General features: G+C 39.4%; 1 protein-coding gene across 2 annotated transcripts in view; it reads right to left on the bottom strand.

The window, feature by feature from the left end:
• Nucleotides 1–448: 448 nt before the first annotated feature.
• Nucleotides 449–20427, bottom strand: part of nudt14 (nudix (nucleoside diphosphate linked moiety X)-type motif 14) — a 38678-nt gene continuing 18699 nt past the window's right edge. The window contains exons 3-5 of one of the 2 annotated variants that reach the window (XM_055186175.2): nt 14597–14661; nt 10319–10622; nt 449–5426 (exon numbers count right to left, since the gene is read on the bottom strand). In XM_055186175.2, the coding sequence (XP_055042150.1) occupies nt 5177–5426; nt 10319–10622; nt 14597–14661 (619 nt within the window). In that variant the 3' untranslated portion in view covers nt 449–5176. The remainder of the gene's footprint in view (nt 5427–10318; nt 10623–14596; nt 14662–20427) is intronic. The other variant, XM_055186176.2, reaches the window with a different exon arrangement.

The raw sequence follows: 20427 nt of genomic DNA, 5'->3' as shown, positions 1-20427 counted from the left end.
TTGCTATAGTAAAGTCGTGGTAGTTGCACTTAGTTACTTAATTCTATTATTTGTGACCCCCTCCCCCTACCACCTGTCCCTCCTCCACAATCCTTTTGCCGAACATTCATCAATAAGGCTGTCTAATGATTACCAACGTGCCTAAAAAAAAGAAAACAAACATTACCTTGACAGCTCAACTCCTTTCAAGTATCTTCTAGCGAAGAGCTCTCTTCAACCCCTAGAGAAGGCTTTGACGAATTGTCCCTCATCTTAAATGAAAACATTTGGTTGTTTGGCTCATGATGAATGCCAGACTGTAACCAAAAGGTGTTGCAATAGGGGGCAAATGGATTTTGAATTTTATATGATCATAAAAACATTTTACAACACTTTACAATATTGCATTAGTGTTACTTCTAATGCAATATTCCCTTTTGACAGAACAATGAAAGTCGAGACTCAATAATCGAAGGCATCAGACCTTTTTATTCATTGAAACTGAATGCAGATTAATATAATACAGATGCACATGCAATACTTCATTTCTGAAATAATCATTTCATTTTTCTATATTCAAAAGATACATTTTTGCATATATATATTACGTATTTGAAATATATATTTGCTTGAGGTGCCATTAAAAAAATCTGTAAACAAAGGCTGCGAGATATAAAATAAAAGATATAAAGACATTAGTGATTAAAACAACACCTCTGTAGAAATACTGAGTCTAAAAACCAAGCATTAGTAACAGTGGCACATGACAATAAATCAACGATAAGATTTACAATAAATATTAAACAATTATTATCAAACAATAATTTATTATTTCGAACAACCAAAGCCCTATCCTGAGATTAATGTACAAAACACTCAAACAAGTTTAAAGTTCAGAAACATGATTTTATAAGAGATTAGTAGTATGATATCTGAGGCATTATGAAATGAAATATGCTCTCAAGAGAATAACAACTAACAAAACCACTGCCTAATTCTCATTTGCATACTTTAAATAAAACTCCAAATATGGAAAAGCCAGAAAAATGATAAAGGTTTTCCCCATACCTCCACCAACTTCCAAATTGGTCTCATAATCTGACAGGACACTCGCAAAAACACCATTTTTGACCAACACCTCTACACAACACTTTGATTCTGCTTATATGAAAGTGACCATTGTGAATTAGCATATTGACCATCTGTATTGATCATTAAAGTCGTAACAACAGGACATAGACTAGAGTACAGTCACAAGAAAGAGAGAATGTGTTACAAAAAGATCCTCTTAGAATAGAGATTTTATTTTATGTGGTGGTGATAAGTTGTCACGGCAAGAACAGAAGAAATTACGTTAACATTGTATGCGTACTTCAATATCCTTCACAAAAAAAGAAATATGAAATAATGAGTGCAACAAGTGTAGAGTAAAATTGTGCAAGAGAATCTAAACTAAACTACAATAGATTGCTCAGATGGCTTATATGTCCTTAGGCGGCTTGTACAAAAAATATTTGTTCATCAATATTACTTCTGAGACTCGTGCCTCGTCTTGGGTAAAGCAACTTCTCAATTATTCCAGTTTTCAAATATATGTAAGTGATATAAAAAATTGCAGAAGTTTAAGTTAAGACAACTTCTCTTGAAATTAAGTTCAACCAACAAACTATATTGAGTTACAAATACTTTAAAAAAGCATTTTATGGAAAAAAATTGAACACACCAAAGCTGTTCCTCGCTCTAGATTACTCGCAAGATTTAACTTCGCATCATGGAAATTTTTCGCATGAATTGATTATTTTCAACTTGCACAGAGGCGAATAGCATATGTTTGCTGCAGTCGCGCTGCTCAATTTGCATCATTTGCATTGCCCTGCACAAATTTGTCTCTATTTGCGTATTTGCATTGACTGTATGTAATCTTCTCACGCAAATAATTTAATTAGCTTCTGGTGTGTACGCAGAATAAGTTGAATGCTCATAAAATTAAGCTGTTCTGTTTTGCTTTGCTATTTTAATATTTAAGCTTGAATCAGACTTACACAAAACTAACAAAAACAATTACAACTTTTTATTAAACAATACTCAGTGTTGTCAGGTTAAAGCAGAAAATGATCAAGTCTCCAGTATTTCCATCAAGTCTGATTTTACCAACATGTAAGATACTGTAATGCCCGGTGAGTCTGTTCTCAACCTAAACAAATGCTCAGCTCTTCAGCACAACGGTATCCTCGTAAAACCCATCAACAGAATAGAAACTCTTTGAAATACCAAAAGAACAAATGAAGAGTTTGGTTCCAAAACAAGATAACTCGAGTGCCCGAAAATAGTCCCCTTGGTTACTTTTCAATAGCGTGGGACTATTTTCAGGCACTGCCCAAAATCATTGCGCCTGCTGCAGCCATGGTACGGTCTACAATTACTCTCATTATACAATCCCTGCTGGGAACCTAAAACTTAAACTGATTGTGTGAAAAAAATCAAGCTATCAACCTAATGCAGATATTTAAGTTGACGTTAGACACAATATTACATTGATGTAATTATTAACACTTATGTCAGGACAACTCATTAAAAAAAGTTTAATTAAAATGATTATTTCAATTTTTTTACTTTCACCAGACTACATATTTCTAAACCAGACCAAAGTAAAATGATTTTCAAGTAAGAAATTCGAAAGATTTTAAAAGTACTTATGACTTCAAGAGGTATCAGCCACTCTTTCTGACACTAAGGGTGATTTCATATTAGGTTAGATTGCCTGGTCCCATTGCTCCCCATCCCTCTTCCCCCCTGGTCTCTGTTCACATTATAATATTTTGTTCTAAACCGCGGTACACTTGTGTCATCAAGCTGCAGCCATTTACCGATGTTGCTAGACAGAGGCTATAAAAGAGAAAGCGCCAAAATGGACAAAGTTGTTTGTAACCTTGTCTTTTATTTGAACATTTGGTTTTGTTATCAAAGAATAAATACAGAAACCCACTTGCATCTGTCTGCTGCAAAAGTGTTTAAATTGTACAAAATAGAGTGGGCCATCCACTGCCCACAAGCATCATTAATAGCGGTTCACTTACGCGATTTAGTTAGATTGTGTTCATATCAGCAGCAAACCGTACCGCAGTCCACACAAACCATACCCCAGACAACCATTTTTAGCCAGACCGGGGTGCGGTTCGCAGGTGCACACCCGAGTTCGTAAAACAGTGTTCACATCATCCAAACAAACCGAACTCTGATGTGAAATGGACTCGGATGCGCAACAAAAGTGCTAATGTGAACCCCCCCCAAGGAGTAGTTTCCTGGACAGGGCTTATCCTAGTCCCAGACTAATGTGCTTTTACATTGCATAGTACCCCACGGTTTGGTTTGGGTCAGCTCACCTCACCTTGGCTTGGTTAGCTTTTCCATCGAGTTTAGTAACACTTCAGAGTGGGAGGGATTATAGGCGTGTCGTTATATTTGTGCTGCCTACTGCTGTGACATCATAAGAGTGAGAGCGTTGTTGTACATTCCCATACATTCATTTATTTCTCAGTCCACAACAAAATTAAAATTGACCACCACAAATAGATGTTTGCATGTCGCGTTTATCACTAACTCAGTCTCACATGACAGTTTCTGTACAAACACCGGTGGGGTCAGTCTACGCATTTCGCCGAGCCTCATTTAAGTTGCATTTAAGCATATGTGCGGACGTGCGCATCGTGAATGTGCCGCCACAAACTGCAAGTCTGGAAAAAATTAGTATGGTGTTTCTGATTCTCAACCTGTGGATGTTTTTCAGCGCTAAAAGGGAGTTTGTGAACTTTTAGCAGAGCACAGATAACAACATGTTTGCTTGAGACAGCGCAAGCTAGCATGAAGGTAAAGCTAATCTTTTACATTATAGCGATGATGCTGGTAGTGACGATTCTCTCAGACTAATCAGTGATCTACAGTGTTTTCGCGTCACGTTTGGTATCAGTTCAGCTCGCTTGGAACCCCAACCGACGTGGTACTAAAAAAAGTATTGGGTACTACACCCAGTGGAAAAGCCCCCAAAAGTAAGCTGCCCCGACCCAACCTAAACCAAACCGTGGGGTACTATGCAATGGAAAAGTGCCATAAAATGCATGATTGAGCCTTAATTTACAAACCCCATGCATTGACATATCTAAACATATATCAGTGCTTTGGTTTTGTCTCAAGATGCACACCTGTAATGTTTTTTGTAAGATTTACTTATAAAAACTACTTAAATGTCCAAATATAACTAAGGCCTAGTCCTGGATTAATCTAGACTCTGTCCATGAAACTGCCCCTGTATATAATATTTTGAAAATATCATTTAGCGTTTTTCTAAAACTCAAGCAAACCCATGCACTATTGTATCCTAGTATGTGATCTGAAAGAATTGCTGGAGTTTTGTCGATTATGGTACAGCAGCTTTAAACTTGTAGACTAGAATGGTACTCCTACATCTACCAGGTATTTCATAAACTCAATAGATATTTTTTCAGCATTGTCACTAACCCTGAATGTCACAAAACATGTTAGCTCTGGACCTGAGATACAGAATACTGTACGCTAGAGCTTCATTTTTTTAATTTTCAGCAAGCGATTGTTTACAGTAGCGGCTATCAAGTTCTCTCAAGTTGGGTAGCTGCCTATATGTTGTCTACATGTAATCACATTAACTAATGATTTCTTTCTTTCTTCGCAATTTTTCTCCTATTGGTATTTCGGCAAACTGGTGGGAAAATGGCTATCGGGCTCACTCTCTGGCCACAACGCACAGCTTTGTTTGTAAATGATCCGAGACGGAGATCTTCTCCCTAATCCTCTCCAAGTGAGATGGTATCAACAAGGTCTTTCAAATATTGCCCTCTCAAGTTAAAGAGGAGTAGATCACCATTACAAAGTCTTTAAGGGCCAGGGTGTGATGTCAAAAAGATGCATCAAATGGTTGGTTGGAATTCCTGACGTATTCAAAACAAAGCATTCAATTACACAAAACAAACTCACAATGAGCCTCCCCTCAGTTCTATGGCAACCTGTGGGGATGTGTGGATAGCACAAGTGTTGATATACCATAGTTTAAAATAAGACAATAACCAGAACCACAACAAACAGTGTAAGAAACAACTAAAACAAATGAACACCTTTGAATACAATATATAAAAAAGTACATAATAACGGAGAAGAGGGCTTGAGATTACACATTGGTGGAGATCTTATACTTTTGTGACATATTGTTGTGGAACCATATGAAGCTAAAAATAACGCCCATTGTTTTTGGGATGCTCTCGTCAAAGGCGAAGGTCATTGCTTCATGGAGGGGAACTTTGACCACCTCGATCAATTCTCCCTCCTCTGGTTCACCCCCTCCTTCTCCTACACGATTTTCATCTGATACCTCCGCGTAGAACATGGTCTGCTTGGATCCAGTCACTCCAACACCCGACCTGTGGGGGGAGGGATATGGGTCACTCCATTATGACTCCATATATTTAAAACATGAAACAATTCCTATGGACAGCTGTAGTGAATAACATTAGGGGTTTATAATTGAGCAAACAGTGCTCCTGAAGCTCAGTTGGTAGAGAATGCATTAGCACCACAATAAGTTAGGGGGTTGACCCCTAGGGAACACACATACTGATAAAATGTAAACTTTGTTATGCACTGCACGTCGCTTTGGATAAAAGTGTCTTTCAAATGCATAAATGTAGTGCAAATGTAAGCAGAGGGTTCAAGCTCATCCAGCAGTGCAACATACTATTTAACTTATTTCTATAATGACCATCATTTACGCAGCTACCTTGCTCTCTTGAAGGCACAGAGAAACCTCTCGTACCTTAATGATTACATGGCAGCATCTGTTACGTACCACTGTGACTGAGGTGTCACCTCACCTGAGACACCGTCATGGAGATATCGCCATGGAAATCTCTTCTGACACCAAGAGTGCATTACAGAGAGGGGAAGTTTCCATAAGCCCCTTGTTGTAATATTCAGTATTCTGAAATGAATTTCTGAAATGAGTTCATAAAAGATGGAAGAAAATTACAAGGCCCTAATGCACGCTCAACATCAAAGTGATGGATGATGGCCCGAGGAGGCAAAAATGAAACAAGCCATGGCAATCGGTTTCAAGAAGAAGTTTAAATCAACCACAGTGGGTACATCTGAGAGTCTGAATTGCCAAAAGAATCCACTGTATCTGTCACCGATGAAGAATGAGATCTCAACTGGCACTCACTCATAAATGGAGCAGACAAGATGGATGGCATATGAACAACAATTAATGTCTTCCCGAGGCGCTTTAGAGGCCAGAAGATAAGGATTTCAATTAAAGTTTTGGAAGGATGACAGTTTCTGTTCCACAGAGTTTTCTTTTCTTTACTTTTGTAATGTCATGCCAGCTTCGGTGGCTTTGTTCATGTTGAGAGCCAGGTTTAGATAGCAGCTGGGGAAAGGTACTTACCCAAGTTGCTTCCTACCAGCCGTGAGAATCAAACCGGCGACCACTGGGTTACAATTGAAGCAGTACTCTCTAACCATTTGGCAATGATGAGTGATAGACATGCTTAGTAGACAGTGGATTCTGACAACATGTGTTTTTTTTTAGCTTAAATGGGAGTGCAGCGCAAAAGGTCATGGATTTGATCCCAGGGAACCCATGTTAGGGCTTGAAATAGTTAACCCCGGGTTATTCTAAACCCCAGGTAAACGGAATCCTGCGTTATCTGTTTCACACTGTTCATACTTAACCAGGTGTTAAGAGATAACCCTAGACATTCATAATCTGACGTTTCACACTGTGCATTCCTAAAAGCTAGCTTAACGTTTCATTTGCATACGTGCGGTCATGACTGGATAAAAAGCGATGTCAAACTAACGAGTTGAAATACCGTGCTGCCGCTTTAAATAACCACTTGCCTCGCGCTTCCACATCTGTGACTGAACAACGTTTTTAAGCCTCCTGGAATGTCATTTTTACTCCAATTTAGGTGTTTTCATTACAGAGATTATGATAACATAGATATATACACTAGATGTCGCCTTGGGGCTCTGAGCATGCGTCAAAACCGCCGCTATCTTAGAACAGGGGTCTTGTCATAGGAAGTAGCTAGGTAAAGCTGCTATCTCTGCCTGTACTTCGAATTCATGGACGATGCCGGACTTTTGTGCTGCGCATGGATGTTAGGGCTACTAGCACTATGCATTACAGTTAGAAAAAGTAAATTTTCATAAAATCAAAACTTTGATTTTTTCCTGGACTAAACGCTAAATACATGTCTGACTGTTGAAAAGAACCAAAAGAAAACCAAGAAAATCGCGTTCACTACGATTTATTGTGATTTTATTTCTGTTACACCATTGCCTACAATGATGCTAATGCGGGGTTCGCCTGTTTAAGATGGCGGCTCCATTTGACGCATTCGGTCCAATGAACTGTCGTAGCCAAGGCGACATCTAGTGTACATATCTATGTTATGATAAGAGGTACGTGGCTGTCCGTTGCCAAGCATTGAGTCATAACATTCTAACCCCACTTCGTTTGACACGGCATGCATTTGGCACAACAATGTGGGGTTAACCCTGCAAAATCAGGGGTAACCATGCTTCAGAGCAGGGTTTCATAACCCTAGGTAAACTTCAGGGATAACCTCGCTTCTAAATTACAAGTGTGAAACACTTCTTGAACAAGGGATAAAAATGGGGTTTAGAAGATAATCCTGGGTTAGCGCAGTGTGAAAAGACCTATACTGATAAAATGTATACTTGTAAGATGCTTTGGATAAAAGTGTCTGCCAAATGAATAAATGTATTTAAACATGAATAATTATCTCCTGGGTTAATCTCCATTCATATTTTTTAGATATTTGTGTGATTTTTAATGTGTTTATGTCATCAAAAATGTCTGTTATCCTATGTTGCAACTTATCATAAACTGCATTTTTTTTAATACGTAAAAGCGTACGTAAAATCATGAGTGAGATATTACAACTTTGTCTCATGTCTATAAAGCATAAAATTATCTTGGGTTAAGCACAGGCCTTATTTCATGCACAAAAAACACCCATTTAGGGGTGGCCGATAAACCAATAGATATGATAAACCGGTAGAAATTAGTCAACCGGTAGAGATTTTGGACAATCGTCTTTATTGAGGTTACGCGCCCAAATCCCGAAAACTTAAAACAATTGATTTTAAGCAATTGAAACACAAACAACAATGCTATGCGCACGCTGTTTGTGTTTGAGAGGAGTGCGCATGTTGCGCATCCACTGCTCATTAAAAGGCACACTCACATTATAAGCGACTTTGTCGCTGTGTGTCACTTGTCTCTTTCAAAAGAGGCGTTTCTAAATCCAGTGGTCATAAAAAAATGAGTATTGTCCACTCCAGTAACTAACGATAGACAGATGACGTGAACTCCACTGCTTCCATTTAATTGGTAGTCGCTACCGAAAGTCGCTCATAATTTGCAGAAAATTAAACATTTCTCAACTCCGCGTGACTGGACACGCCCTATCCAGTCGCCAACGGTCACTGTCGCTCGTGTCGCCGGAAGTCACCAATCTTCCATTGAAATCAATGAGATTGCGTCGCTTTGCTACTGCTAGTCGCTGCTAGTATGAATGCAGTTTAAGGTAGTGAGCATTTTTGCCGCTTTATTTGCCTTAAATACACATATGCGTCAAAATTACTCCTGTCTTTGCAAGTATCCTCTTAAACACAACCATTTAGGGCTAAAGATAAAGTAAACAGCTAAAGAGAAAACGCATGTGTAACAGTAGATTGGATCCGGACTTTGGTCTTAAAGGGGAAGTTACGTAATTTTGCTCCTGACTGTTCCTCATGTTTTTGTGAAAATCTCTCAGTGCTCTTGACTAAATCACTTTTCTAGCTTTAATAAGATATACACTATTTTTTATTATCATTCTTTCGTCACTGACTGTTTATCTTTAGTGAACTAAAATTCTGCATGCATAACATAAAAACCTTATTAAAAGATAAAAAACTCATACGATACATATCGTTATCATAATATAAAATGAACCCTTTCGTAAAATAAAATTTTGGTCACCCCTACACCCATTCAAAAAACATGATTGCTTCCATGACTGCAGAACCCAATTATAAAAAGTGGACAGGGATTCTGTTATAATTTCAATATTTATCACAATCAGCTAGAAGTAGGCCATCCCTTTACTCTGCATTCCTGTGTGTCCCACCCAGCCAATAAAAGCGGCAGGTGCAACATGAGGTGCGCAGGTGTGTATGATGGCACAGTGCGCAGGTGTGTCCTGCTGTGTCTGTGTGCATTTGGGAGGAAGCTGGTTTGTGACTCCCTGTAGTATCTTAGCAAATCAGGGATGGATGTGGTCCAGGTCACGACCAACAGCAGTAAGCAGATGTTGCACGCTGTCAGACACAAACGGAGACTCTGGCAGGTGTGAGATGCGAGGGGTTTACAACTCCCCTCATTTAAGACTGATAAGAACATAATGCAGCACTGTTTTATCCTTTACAGATGAGATGGGGACACCCTGAATACTTAATCTGAGGTTCTTTAGTAATGATGGAGGATTACTGCGAGAGTTAAATATTAAATTGAGAGAATCTGTTAAGAAGAAGCCGTTGAGATAAAAATGTATGTCAGTCATGACAGAGTGCATATTGCTACAGATAAACTGACTATAATCTATGCCAGTTATGTGATCCCTTAAATGTAAAATAAACCATTTAAAGATTCTCATTATCAGTTTCTTATCAGTGACAAAACACTTGTGTTATTATTAGCAACTTTCACACATGAAACCTGTTAAAATGCTTTCATGTTATCCACTGTTATTCACACATACAACATGTTATATACACACCGCAACCACCGAAATACCATTAAAGCATTCTGATATAATTTGTAAGAAAATGATCTTAAACTACTAATTGAATTACATTTAATGTCATGACGTGAATTTAAATGTATTTATAAAACACTTTTTTACAATCATGCGTTGTCTCAAAGAAGCTTTACATGAAAAAGTATATCTAAAATAAATGGTACTACATAAATCGTATGGAGTAGCCTTAAGGCTAACATATTCATATATATTCAAAACTTAATTTTTGATTTCATGGGGACTTTTTGTGCAGACACTTTGGGCAGACACTTGTTTCTGAACCGACTTCTATCTTAATGCACTGTATCATGATTGGTTTTCTGGGAATCAAGCCGACAGCCTTGGCATTGCTAACATATTGCCAGTTGAGCTACAAGACCGGTGCAGTTAATACTGAGACGATAAGATTTGAAATGTGACCGCATGTTCCCATGGCCTCCCACCTGTATGACGTGATCTTTCTCAGCTTGGTGACCGGCACATCAAAGCCGCACTCTTCCAGTATCTCCTGCCTGGCAATCTCCTCCAAAGAGAGATTAGGTTTGTCCACCAAGCCAGCACACAGCTCGTAGGTCACACCTGCCGAAGCCGGAGGTTGGTCAGGATGGCTTGACGTGTCTTCGCTTGTCTCCCCTGCTTGGTTTTCCTCCGGGACTTTGGGTTCTGCTGTTGTGGCTTCTGCAGATCCTTCTTCTGCAGGTTGCGGAGGCTTCGGTTTGCTCCGCTCCCATTCACTCATGTATACAGCTGTGGAGGAGTAAAAAGTGTCACTCAAGAGTGCTGTCAAATAAAAGGATAAATGAGGAATCGTCTGAGTACATGGCTATTTGATGAATGAGGTCTTAAACATAATGTAAACATACTGAGGGCCTCATGCACGGTGTTTGATCATGTAGGTACAAGTATGTGTGTGGGAACAAGTCAAGGGGTTTAAACTGGACTTGGCAAAAGATTACATATATTATACTTGAGTCATTTTTATCTGGTTTGATAGTACACACAATTGTTGTGCTACAAATAATAATTATCCTTCCTTTAGACGGACAGTGTTGTAAATTTGTGACTATATAATAATCTTTTCAAAATGCGCAAAAACAGAAAAACAAATAAATTGCGAATCAGGTGCGCTCCCATCAATTTGTTTCAGGGAATAACGGTGGTATTGGTAACCTAGTAACCAACAGTAAATAAAACAAGGCACGCTTAGAAAATGGAGACAGGACTGCATTTAGATACAATTGGCCAAATTCAGGCAGAAATTTGCATCATTGGAGGGGCTTTTGCAACTCCGCTCACTTCCTGTAATCAAGTCACTACTAGAGCAAGCTCCTGTTTCAGCCAAAGTTCAAAAATTTCAACTCGCGTGTTTCCCACAGCACTGTCAATTCGCGCCATTCGTGCAAACTAGACTTGCGAATGAGACGGAATCGCGTCTACCGCGCCGCGCTAAGCGGCTCATTCGCGCCACGAGACCTCCAGACAAGCATCAACGCGTCTTTACATTGACTTAACATTGAAATCACTCCTCTACCGCTGCTGGTCTGAACGCAGCATTATACTTCAGCTGTGAGCCGGTTGGTTGCTGTGGTAATGTCCTGCCCCTCCTCCACTGTGATTGGACAGCTGTGTTAGAACTGACATTGACGAGCGGAGCTTTTCACCCAAAGTCGAATCTCTTTTCAATTCTCTTTCACGGAAAAACTCCAGAGCACCGGTTTTCAGCGCTGAAGAAAACCGCTAGCTGCTGGCTTCTAAAACATGCAGGTGTAAAAGCTTTGGTGTGGACGCCCCCTAAGAGATTTTTATTTGGTGCTTCCATTACTCATTTTTTATGCGATACTTCAAAATGTTCATAAAATTGGGGTGATGGAAACCTTGCTTATAAGACTTTAGCATACATTTCACATGCAAGGTCACAACTAAACGGGGTCGCACACCGGACGAGAAGCACTGTGTTGCGTCACGCCAAGAATCTAAAAACAGAACACATTATTTTCTATGAATGTATGCACATCGGCGGCTGTCCGCTGTGACTCTGGACACTGCTAAATACACATAGTTTAACATTAAAAAACATCATATTTGTCCCAAATCATAAGCGATTAACATTGGCTGCTGATGTATATTTTGCATTTTGAAGTAGACGCTATCGGACTACGCTTGCGCTATTTAATGTGCCCTTCCAGTGCACTCAGAACGCATCACTTAGCTGAAGGGCATAACACTATGAACACATACATTGTGTTTTCAAAAATTTTGAATGGTTACCTGGCCTCTAGCTGTCACTGGGGTGGTACCCTTTAAAAACGTACACCTTTGCACTTAAAGAGTTAATAATACCTCAGAGGTACATATTGGAACAAGATATAGACATGTATGTACCTACACGGTGAAAGCTAGGGACCATTTTTCCTAACAGTGACGTTTCCCTGCACAATGCTAGAATCTAGCATTGTTTAAAGAAAGAAAAAAAAACAAGGTAAAAGAGAAAGGCACCTATTTTTCAATACAAGGCTTTCCTTGCATTCTGAAAGGCAGGGTAATGTCCCTGGTGAGCATGTATAGAACAATAGTGTAACAGTGTAGCTACATCGAGAGCGCTGAAAAATGTCCTGCTTGCACGATGACCATTAACATGAAAAATGCTCTATTATAAGAAAAGTGATTGTTTTAGAAACTATGTGATATAGCGAGCGATCTACACTGAGGTCAAGATATGCATTATTTCCTTGACATGTGATCTAAACATTGGCCAATTCACTTAGAAATGAGAAACGGGTGGAGCTGCTCTAAGATGATACAAGGTCAGTACATTGTACCTAAAACCATTACGTGAGAAACAGCTTTAAAAGGAGGGCATAACAATAACCCCATTGAGCCCACTGAGTTCAGTTGCTGAATACTTTTGTTATCTTTATTTTTAGAAACATATATCCAATGCAACTAACTGTATACTGTATTCAAGTTATACATTTCTCTTTTTAACAAGGATGTGTGTTCCCTAAGATCGAACCTAGAACCTCTGTGTTGCAATCCCCTTCCTCTACTAGTGGATCTACATTTCCAAAATTGTATTTATTCCTTTTAAATGTTCTGGCTATGCTTGCTGTTAAACTCTAAAAAACTAAAGTGCAAAATATACAGCATGAGAGACTGCATGTAATAAATCTGTAATTGCAAAGACAGCATGCAGAAGCATGAGGAGATATGGTCATAAACTTCTGCACTGTTTTATAACAGGAAAGTAATGTGCTCATTTAAGGAAAAGACATAAGTTGATCTAGTCTATCAACAATGCTCATGCAAACATTTCAACATAATAACACCATCCTTCCAGCAACTATTAAATGGCATATGATATCTGTTAGGTATCACCTGGTGGTCAGAGGACACTATTTTTTAAAGCCAGCACCATACAAATCTGCACAGAAATAATGCAGAAGTAGACTCACATACATACTTCTTACACTTGTTGGCGCTTGTGCGTGACAGCCTAAGTAAAACATTGCATTGTGTGTTAATATGTTGTTATGCTGTCAGGTAATGCTAGTAAATGTACACGAGAATAAAGAAGGGTTTAGAGAAGCTTCAAATGTATCTGGACCCTGAGGTGAGATGAGATGGGGGCTTAACTAATCTAAAAGCTTAGGACAGTTCTGACAGATGCAAAATGTAGCACGGGGTGTGGCAAACCTTACGCAGGTGCCTGTCTTTAGTCTTTCTGGGTGGAGACAACAACAAACTGACTAATGTCTTTTGGGGACAAGTACAGCATATATTTACAAGGAAAAGTGATGCTTGTGCTTTAAAGCCTCGTCACAGAAATCTTTCATCAAGGGCTTTATTATCAGTTAAGTAACCATGGTAACATCAGTAATGATCTCATTTAGTACATTAAACTAGGCAGATATTCGCCCAGTTGCAGCAAACCTCTTAGGAATTGTTTAAATTATAAGGTATAGCCACTACGTGCTAAACTTAAAGGGACACTCCACTTTTTTTTAAAAATATACTAATTTTCCAGCTCCCCTAGAGTTAAACATTTGATGTTGATTTTCTAGGCCATTATTGAAAGTTACCAAGGGGACTATTTTCAGGCGCTACGTAATATCATTGCGCCTCCTGCAGCCATGTTACAGCAGCAAAGTCTTTGATTATTACGCCAGAATGAGAGTATAGTTCCTAGCCATATCTGCCTAGAAAATCACAACTTTTAATTCTCCTTCTGTCTTAGTACACGATGTTACTACAGAACAATCAAGTTTTAAATAGGAAAAATATCAAAACTCTTTAGTTATTTTTAGCGCGATGCTAATGGTCTAGTCAGATTCGGTAGATTATGCTGAGCTATGCTGGGGGTGGTGCCGCCAGACCCGGGGATCGGCTGAATGGATTCCAAAACTGTAAAGATCAAATGTTTAACTCTAGGGGAGCTGGAAAATGAGCATATTGACTTTAAAGGGATTGTTCACTAACAAACATTGCCCAAAATATCTTCCTTTTTGTTTAGCAGAAAAAATAAATGTATACAGGTTTGAGGGTAAGTAAATAATGACAGAATTTAAATATGTGTAAGTAAATTATGTGTTTGTGTTCAACTGAAGAAATGGAATCATATATCTGGGAAGGCATGAAGGTGAGTAAATTATGAGATGAATTATAAACCAAGAGTCACATGTGGTGAACCATAAGATATTAGAAGAAGGACTGAAGAGTGTTACCTGGGCGAAACTGCTTGACCAGGATGAAACAGTGTGATGTGGTGTTGAAAATCAGCACGGAGACACTGGAAAGAGAAAAGAGAGGGCAAAGAGATGAATTAAAAGCTGAATTGACATTTAAAGATGCCGTTCCAGTTCGATCAGTACTACAATGGAATCTCACTTTTCTGTTAATCCATCCAGTCCTGCCAGAGTAACAACGTAAAAAACTGATCCTACAACTGTACTCGTACTGGATTTTCTTGAAAAGTGAATGCGAACTTGTGTATGTGTGTATATGATGGAGAGAGAGAGCTAGAATGAGAGAGAGAATGCATGGACACCCTCACTCTATCGAGCCTCAGGCAGTCCCTCCAGAAAAACGCAATTGTGCGATCGCGCGATATATTGCATAATCAGCCAAAGTCCGCATATTTATGCGGGGCTGCATTTTTTCCAAATACGACACACTTTCGCCGCATTAATTACATATTTCCGCACACAAAATATGCGGGGCTTGCATGATTTCATAATCTCTGCATTTTCGTAGCAAAAAGTCACATATATATTAGCAGAAAGTTGAAAAATGTGGCATTTACTTCCCAAAAGCGCAGCCGTGTCCTCTATTGCCATGGGAACGCTTATGAAGTGACGTGATTATGTGACGTGAACATCATTGCAGCTTTTGCAGGTTTCCGCAGTTTTTGCAAGTTCCGCAATTTTCGCAAATTCCCGCAATTCCATCGCATAAATATCCCGCATATTCCATCGCATTTTTTAAGAAAACGTGGTGCAAAATCGAGGATTTTTGCCCGCAACAATCACAAAAAAACTCAGCGTTTTTCTGGAAGTACTGCTCAGGGATTAACACCTTGGCTGTTGCGTTGGCTTTATCTTGGTTTAAGACTGAGCCTAATGCTTTAATAAGAGGAGACTAAAACCCTGTGTCTTTAGGATCTCAGTATAATAGGATTTATCGACTGAAGCGCACTGGGAAAGCCAGACATCAGTGGACTGAAGGCAGGCTAATCGCTCCGCATGGCAGGAGGTCCGAGGACCTCTGTCATGGACTTGTACATTCCCACAAGGAACATCCTTTTCCCACTCACAAAAGCATGTCCCTGTTTACACCTTGTATTGACATCTGTCTTGGGTGATGTGTTTAGAAGTGGCCAGGCAGGACAGATCACTTAACTGGTATCACAATATGTCTCAAATGCTTCTATCGTACCAAACATGTGACGTCTCGTGCAAGTATACAATTGACTTTTCCACATTTTTAATATACAATTGCTTTCTTCCATAGGAGGCATGTCAATGCCAAATGCCAAATGTTAAGTCATTGGAAGTTAATACCATGTGTAAATGTAGTAACAAAGTGAAAGATGTGTCAACTGCAATGCTGAGTTTTCTGTGATACAAAACAATGTATTTGCAATGTAAGAGATGTTTTGATAGCAAGAGATGGAGACTGTTCTTTAAGTGGGGAAAGCGGATATGTCTGTAGAAGCAGGAAGCCCTGCCCGTCTTTCTCATGGTGAAAGCGTGCTACAGTCTACCACACAGCCTGGCCATTCACGCACACACAAACACTGTGTCTCAAGAAATCTTATTTTAAGCATTACATGCGTGCAAAAATACGGTTTTTATTCTTTCCTTAAAGGCGCAATGTGGGACTTTAAAGGTGCGTTCCCATAGCCACCGGCGATAGCGTCAAAGTGGCCGAAAGTCATTCATTTTCAATGAAAGCCGGCAGCGAGCTACGAATCTTGGATGGTGTGAGCATCAAGGAGAGTAGAAATCAACTTAACTTTATGGTAATAATGAGCTATGACGCGGGTTGGCGGCAACCAATTGGAAGGCGGAAATGTTTGGCGCCAACAAATCTGAAGCCAGTAAAGGATTCCAGAGAATGCATTCGAGCATCAGAGCGTCGACTACTCTTTTTCTATAGCATCGTTGGCAGGGCAGCCAGAACGTTTTTTGACGCTTTCCCCGGCGGTGTAAACGTACAGTACAGTAAGCAGCATCTAGTGGTGAGACCAAGGGCTCAGTCCACTTTCGAAACGCATAGTAAAGCTACGGTAGCCGCCACAGAACAAACACATCATCCTCTGAGACAACGTAGTAATAAAACACGCTCTATAGAACCGTTTGTCCGTTTAGGGCTACTGTAGAAACAAAATGTCGACTTCCATGTAAGGGGACCCACAGTGTATGTAGATAAAAACGGCTCATTCTAAAATAATAAAAACATACAGTTTATTTTGTAAGGTCTTTATACGCCACTGATAATATAGTTATGTATATTATTTTGCATTTCTGTCAAGAAATTGCATTGCACCTTTAAATCAAACATATGCAAATGTTTGGTAGAAAAGCCTGTCATCTGGAGACATGATTTGTATGGGTCCAAGGCCTGATTAAGAGGGTCATGCTCCAGATTAAGAGCCCTTATTTGAGCGCTCCCATCTCACTTAGTGTCCTTCATCTATCCTCTCCACCCTTTCAGCAGTATGAAGAAGCTTTCAGGGGACATGTGCGTTGTGTTGTCTGTCAATCTCTGCCCTTCCCTCTTTTTTCACTGTTGATGAGCTGTGGAGTACGGACTGTTGCAATTAGAGAATAGTCTGGGTCAACCTTTGAACACGTCTGATGGGTCAGTGCACCAGCGAGCCTAGGCATGTTTAAGTCTCCTCGCAGCTTCACATCTCCAACCTGAAAATACCGCCAAAGTCATGCAGAACGCATCACATGCAGTTAACCCTGCTGTGCTGTCCATTGCGAAGTTTCGTACTGCGAGACGCAGAGCAAAACGAAATGAGCAGAGGTGCGGTGTAACAGTGAGGTTGACTTGTTTACGTAGCTTGTTCATTTAATAGTTACTTATATTTTAGCAGTGGTGCATTAATAAGCATGTTGAGAGCGTGCTTCGCTTTAGCTGGTAATTTGTATAGCCAGGCACATTTGGACGAATTCATGTTTTTTTTAGGACTGCTGCCAAACACAACAACATGTCTTACATAAATGCCTGCAAACACATCAGCCGACTAGCCTTATGCAACCACCTGACATTGTAGTTTTGCACATCCCTATCAACCCGTATTTATATGTTCATTTATCCATTTGGCAGATGCTTTCATCCAAAACGACATCCAGTACATGACAAGGTGGGGAAAGTGGATCACTGAGTGTCCTTGGATCGAACCCACAATTTCTTGTGCCGTTACCAATAAGCTACAGGCGCACTCTCAAATTACCCAGCATATGAATTAGGGATGCACCGATAGGATTTTTTTGGGCCGATACCGATTCCGATTTAAACAGACAACTTCTGGCTGATACCGATGCCGATATTAAACACTTGTATACAATACTATACAGTTGGTCTATTAGCTAGTTTATTTCTGCATGAAATTATTTTTACTGAACATGGATTGGATCTAATTAACATCCAACTGACCAACATAATAAGAGAGGCACAAATTAAAACAAATATAATAAGACAGCATGACAACCTTCAAAGGTGGTTTTTGCTATTCAGCATTTATTTTATTAACAACGTTAACTCATTTTTTACATATAATGGATTTCTTTATGCAGTTAATTAATAAACAATCGGTATCGGCCTGTCTCGTGCTATTGCCGATATGCCGATGGTTTCAAATTCATAAAAAATCGGCCGATAAATATCAGTGGCCGATACATCGGTGCATCACTAATATAAATACAAAGTGCACAGAGAAACACTCATACGAACACAATCTCACGGCAATACGTTACTATTTTATGAGATGGCTAATTTGTTTGCATTTGTGCGATCTCATTCGTACATTTTAATATGATCTGCTTTCATTTCATTAAGGTTAGGTTTAGGAACGGGATTTCGATCATGGTTTTTTCTAATAGAAAATACGTTTTTGGACGATTCACTTCGTACAAATTCATGCAAAATTCTAATCTTCTTTTTTCCTGAGAAATCGGGGTGCACACACATATACAGTACATGCAAAGGAATCCAAACACTTCACTAAGCCTGAAAGTCCTCACAAAAGGGAAAACTGACATCTACTCCTAACCTAAAGACTAACAAAGTTCACAAAAGACTGCAATAGTTGCATTAATGTCTTCAACAGATGCTCCTCTTAATGGTTTTACCTTTTAACTTCTAACCCCCCGGCCCTAAACAGATACACACTTCACTTGAAAACAACTCGTGTCATTCATCACCACACTAAACAGTGCAGCAAAACAGTGAGTCAAAGTCAAATGGTGATGGAAATATGACTTAACACTGCACCCTTCTCAATTCGTGAATTGTTAGAACGTTAGGAACAAACAGGAACTATGTTTTGGTTTGTGGACCATTTTCGGACACATAATTCTTTCTGTATTATTACTTTAAAGGCACTTCAATCTGGTTCCACCAGCGTTTCTTGTTGAGAATGACTGAATCTCCAGACAGCTTCTTGAGAAAATTAAAGTCTGGCAATGTTGACACATTGTCCACAGAGGTACTTGATCCACAAATATTTGTGCAAATAGCTTTAATGAACCCTGTATGAAAGGTTAGTCCTGATCTTAGGGTAGGGGCAGAAAACTGTAGAGGTACAAAGAGGCTCCTCTTAAGAGTAATGACCCAAAGAACCATTTGGGTCGGACGGGAAAAGGTAGTGTGGGAAACTGGGGTAAAGTTTCACTGCATCCACCTTTGGCTAGGTCAGGAATCAGCGAATATAATAGAAACACTTGGAGGGCTGCAAAATAACTAAGTAAGGTTTTATATCAAAAAGGGACCGCCTATTAAAGTAAGAAAACCAGAGGATATAAAACTCTACAGTGGGCAGTAAGGGAGAAGATGAGATGAAGCAGAGAAAGAAAAACTGACAAAGCTCTATGCAGATCTGTACATGAGAACGGATAAGAGATAATAACAACTTCCTTTCGTCACACCGTGGTGAGACATTCCAGACCCACAGGCTTCTATTTCTCCCAGGTTTATAGTCACCAATTGATTTACACTCAGAACAATACAGGAGACATCTCTCTGAGAATTAGGCTGAGATATATCCTCATCTCTATTGCTTGCTAAAAGCTTTATAAATGCTTTAAAAATTTAGCTGCTCTGCTGCATTCATGCACTCTAAAAAATGCTGGGTTGTTTTTAACCCAGGGCTGGGTCACTATTGGACAGAACACACTGCCGGGTTAAAATGACCCAACTGCTGGGTTGTTTTAACCCAATTGCTGGGTTATTGTCAATCAACGATGTTGAAACAGCCCAGCAGTTGGGTTAAAATAACCCAGCGGTTGGGTCCTTTTAACCCGGCAGTGTGTTCTGTCCAATAGTGACCCAGCCCTGGGTTAAAAACAACCCAGCATTTTTTAGAGTGTGAGACAGGGTTTCTGCGGGTCTCACAAAGTCAAATGTAAGACTTTTTAAGAACTTTATAAGACCATAATGAATGAAATAGGAGACCTATATCATGACAATAAAGTCCAATTTTATATCATTCAGTGTGTCCATGTGATTTTTAAGACCTTGTATCTTTCATGACAAAAAATATATTTGCTAGGGGTGTGAAAAGACAAGACACAAGATTGGGTTCACAAGAATGAGATGAAAAGTTTAAAATATGGATATTTTACCCTCCGAAGTCCTTTATTAACTCCCTGGAGCCGTGTGGATTACTTCTTTGAAGGATGGATGTACTTTTTTGGGCTTCAAAGTTAGAAGTTGTTTCTGATCCCTGTTTACCGTTATAAAGCTTGGAAGACCAAGGACCTTTTCTAAAATTACTTTGTCTTTGTCTGGAAAAGATTATCATGTATATTCAGGATGGCTTGAGGGT

The sequence above is a fragment of the Misgurnus anguillicaudatus genome, chromosome 18, assembly GCF_027580225.2.
Source record: "Misgurnus anguillicaudatus chromosome 18, ASM2758022v2, whole genome shotgun sequence".
NCBI classification, from domain to species: domain Eukaryota; kingdom Metazoa; phylum Chordata; class Actinopteri; order Cypriniformes; family Cobitidae; genus Misgurnus; species Misgurnus anguillicaudatus.
Note: the sequence above shows the minus strand (reverse complement) of the source record. Positions and strands in the feature narration are given on the sequence as shown.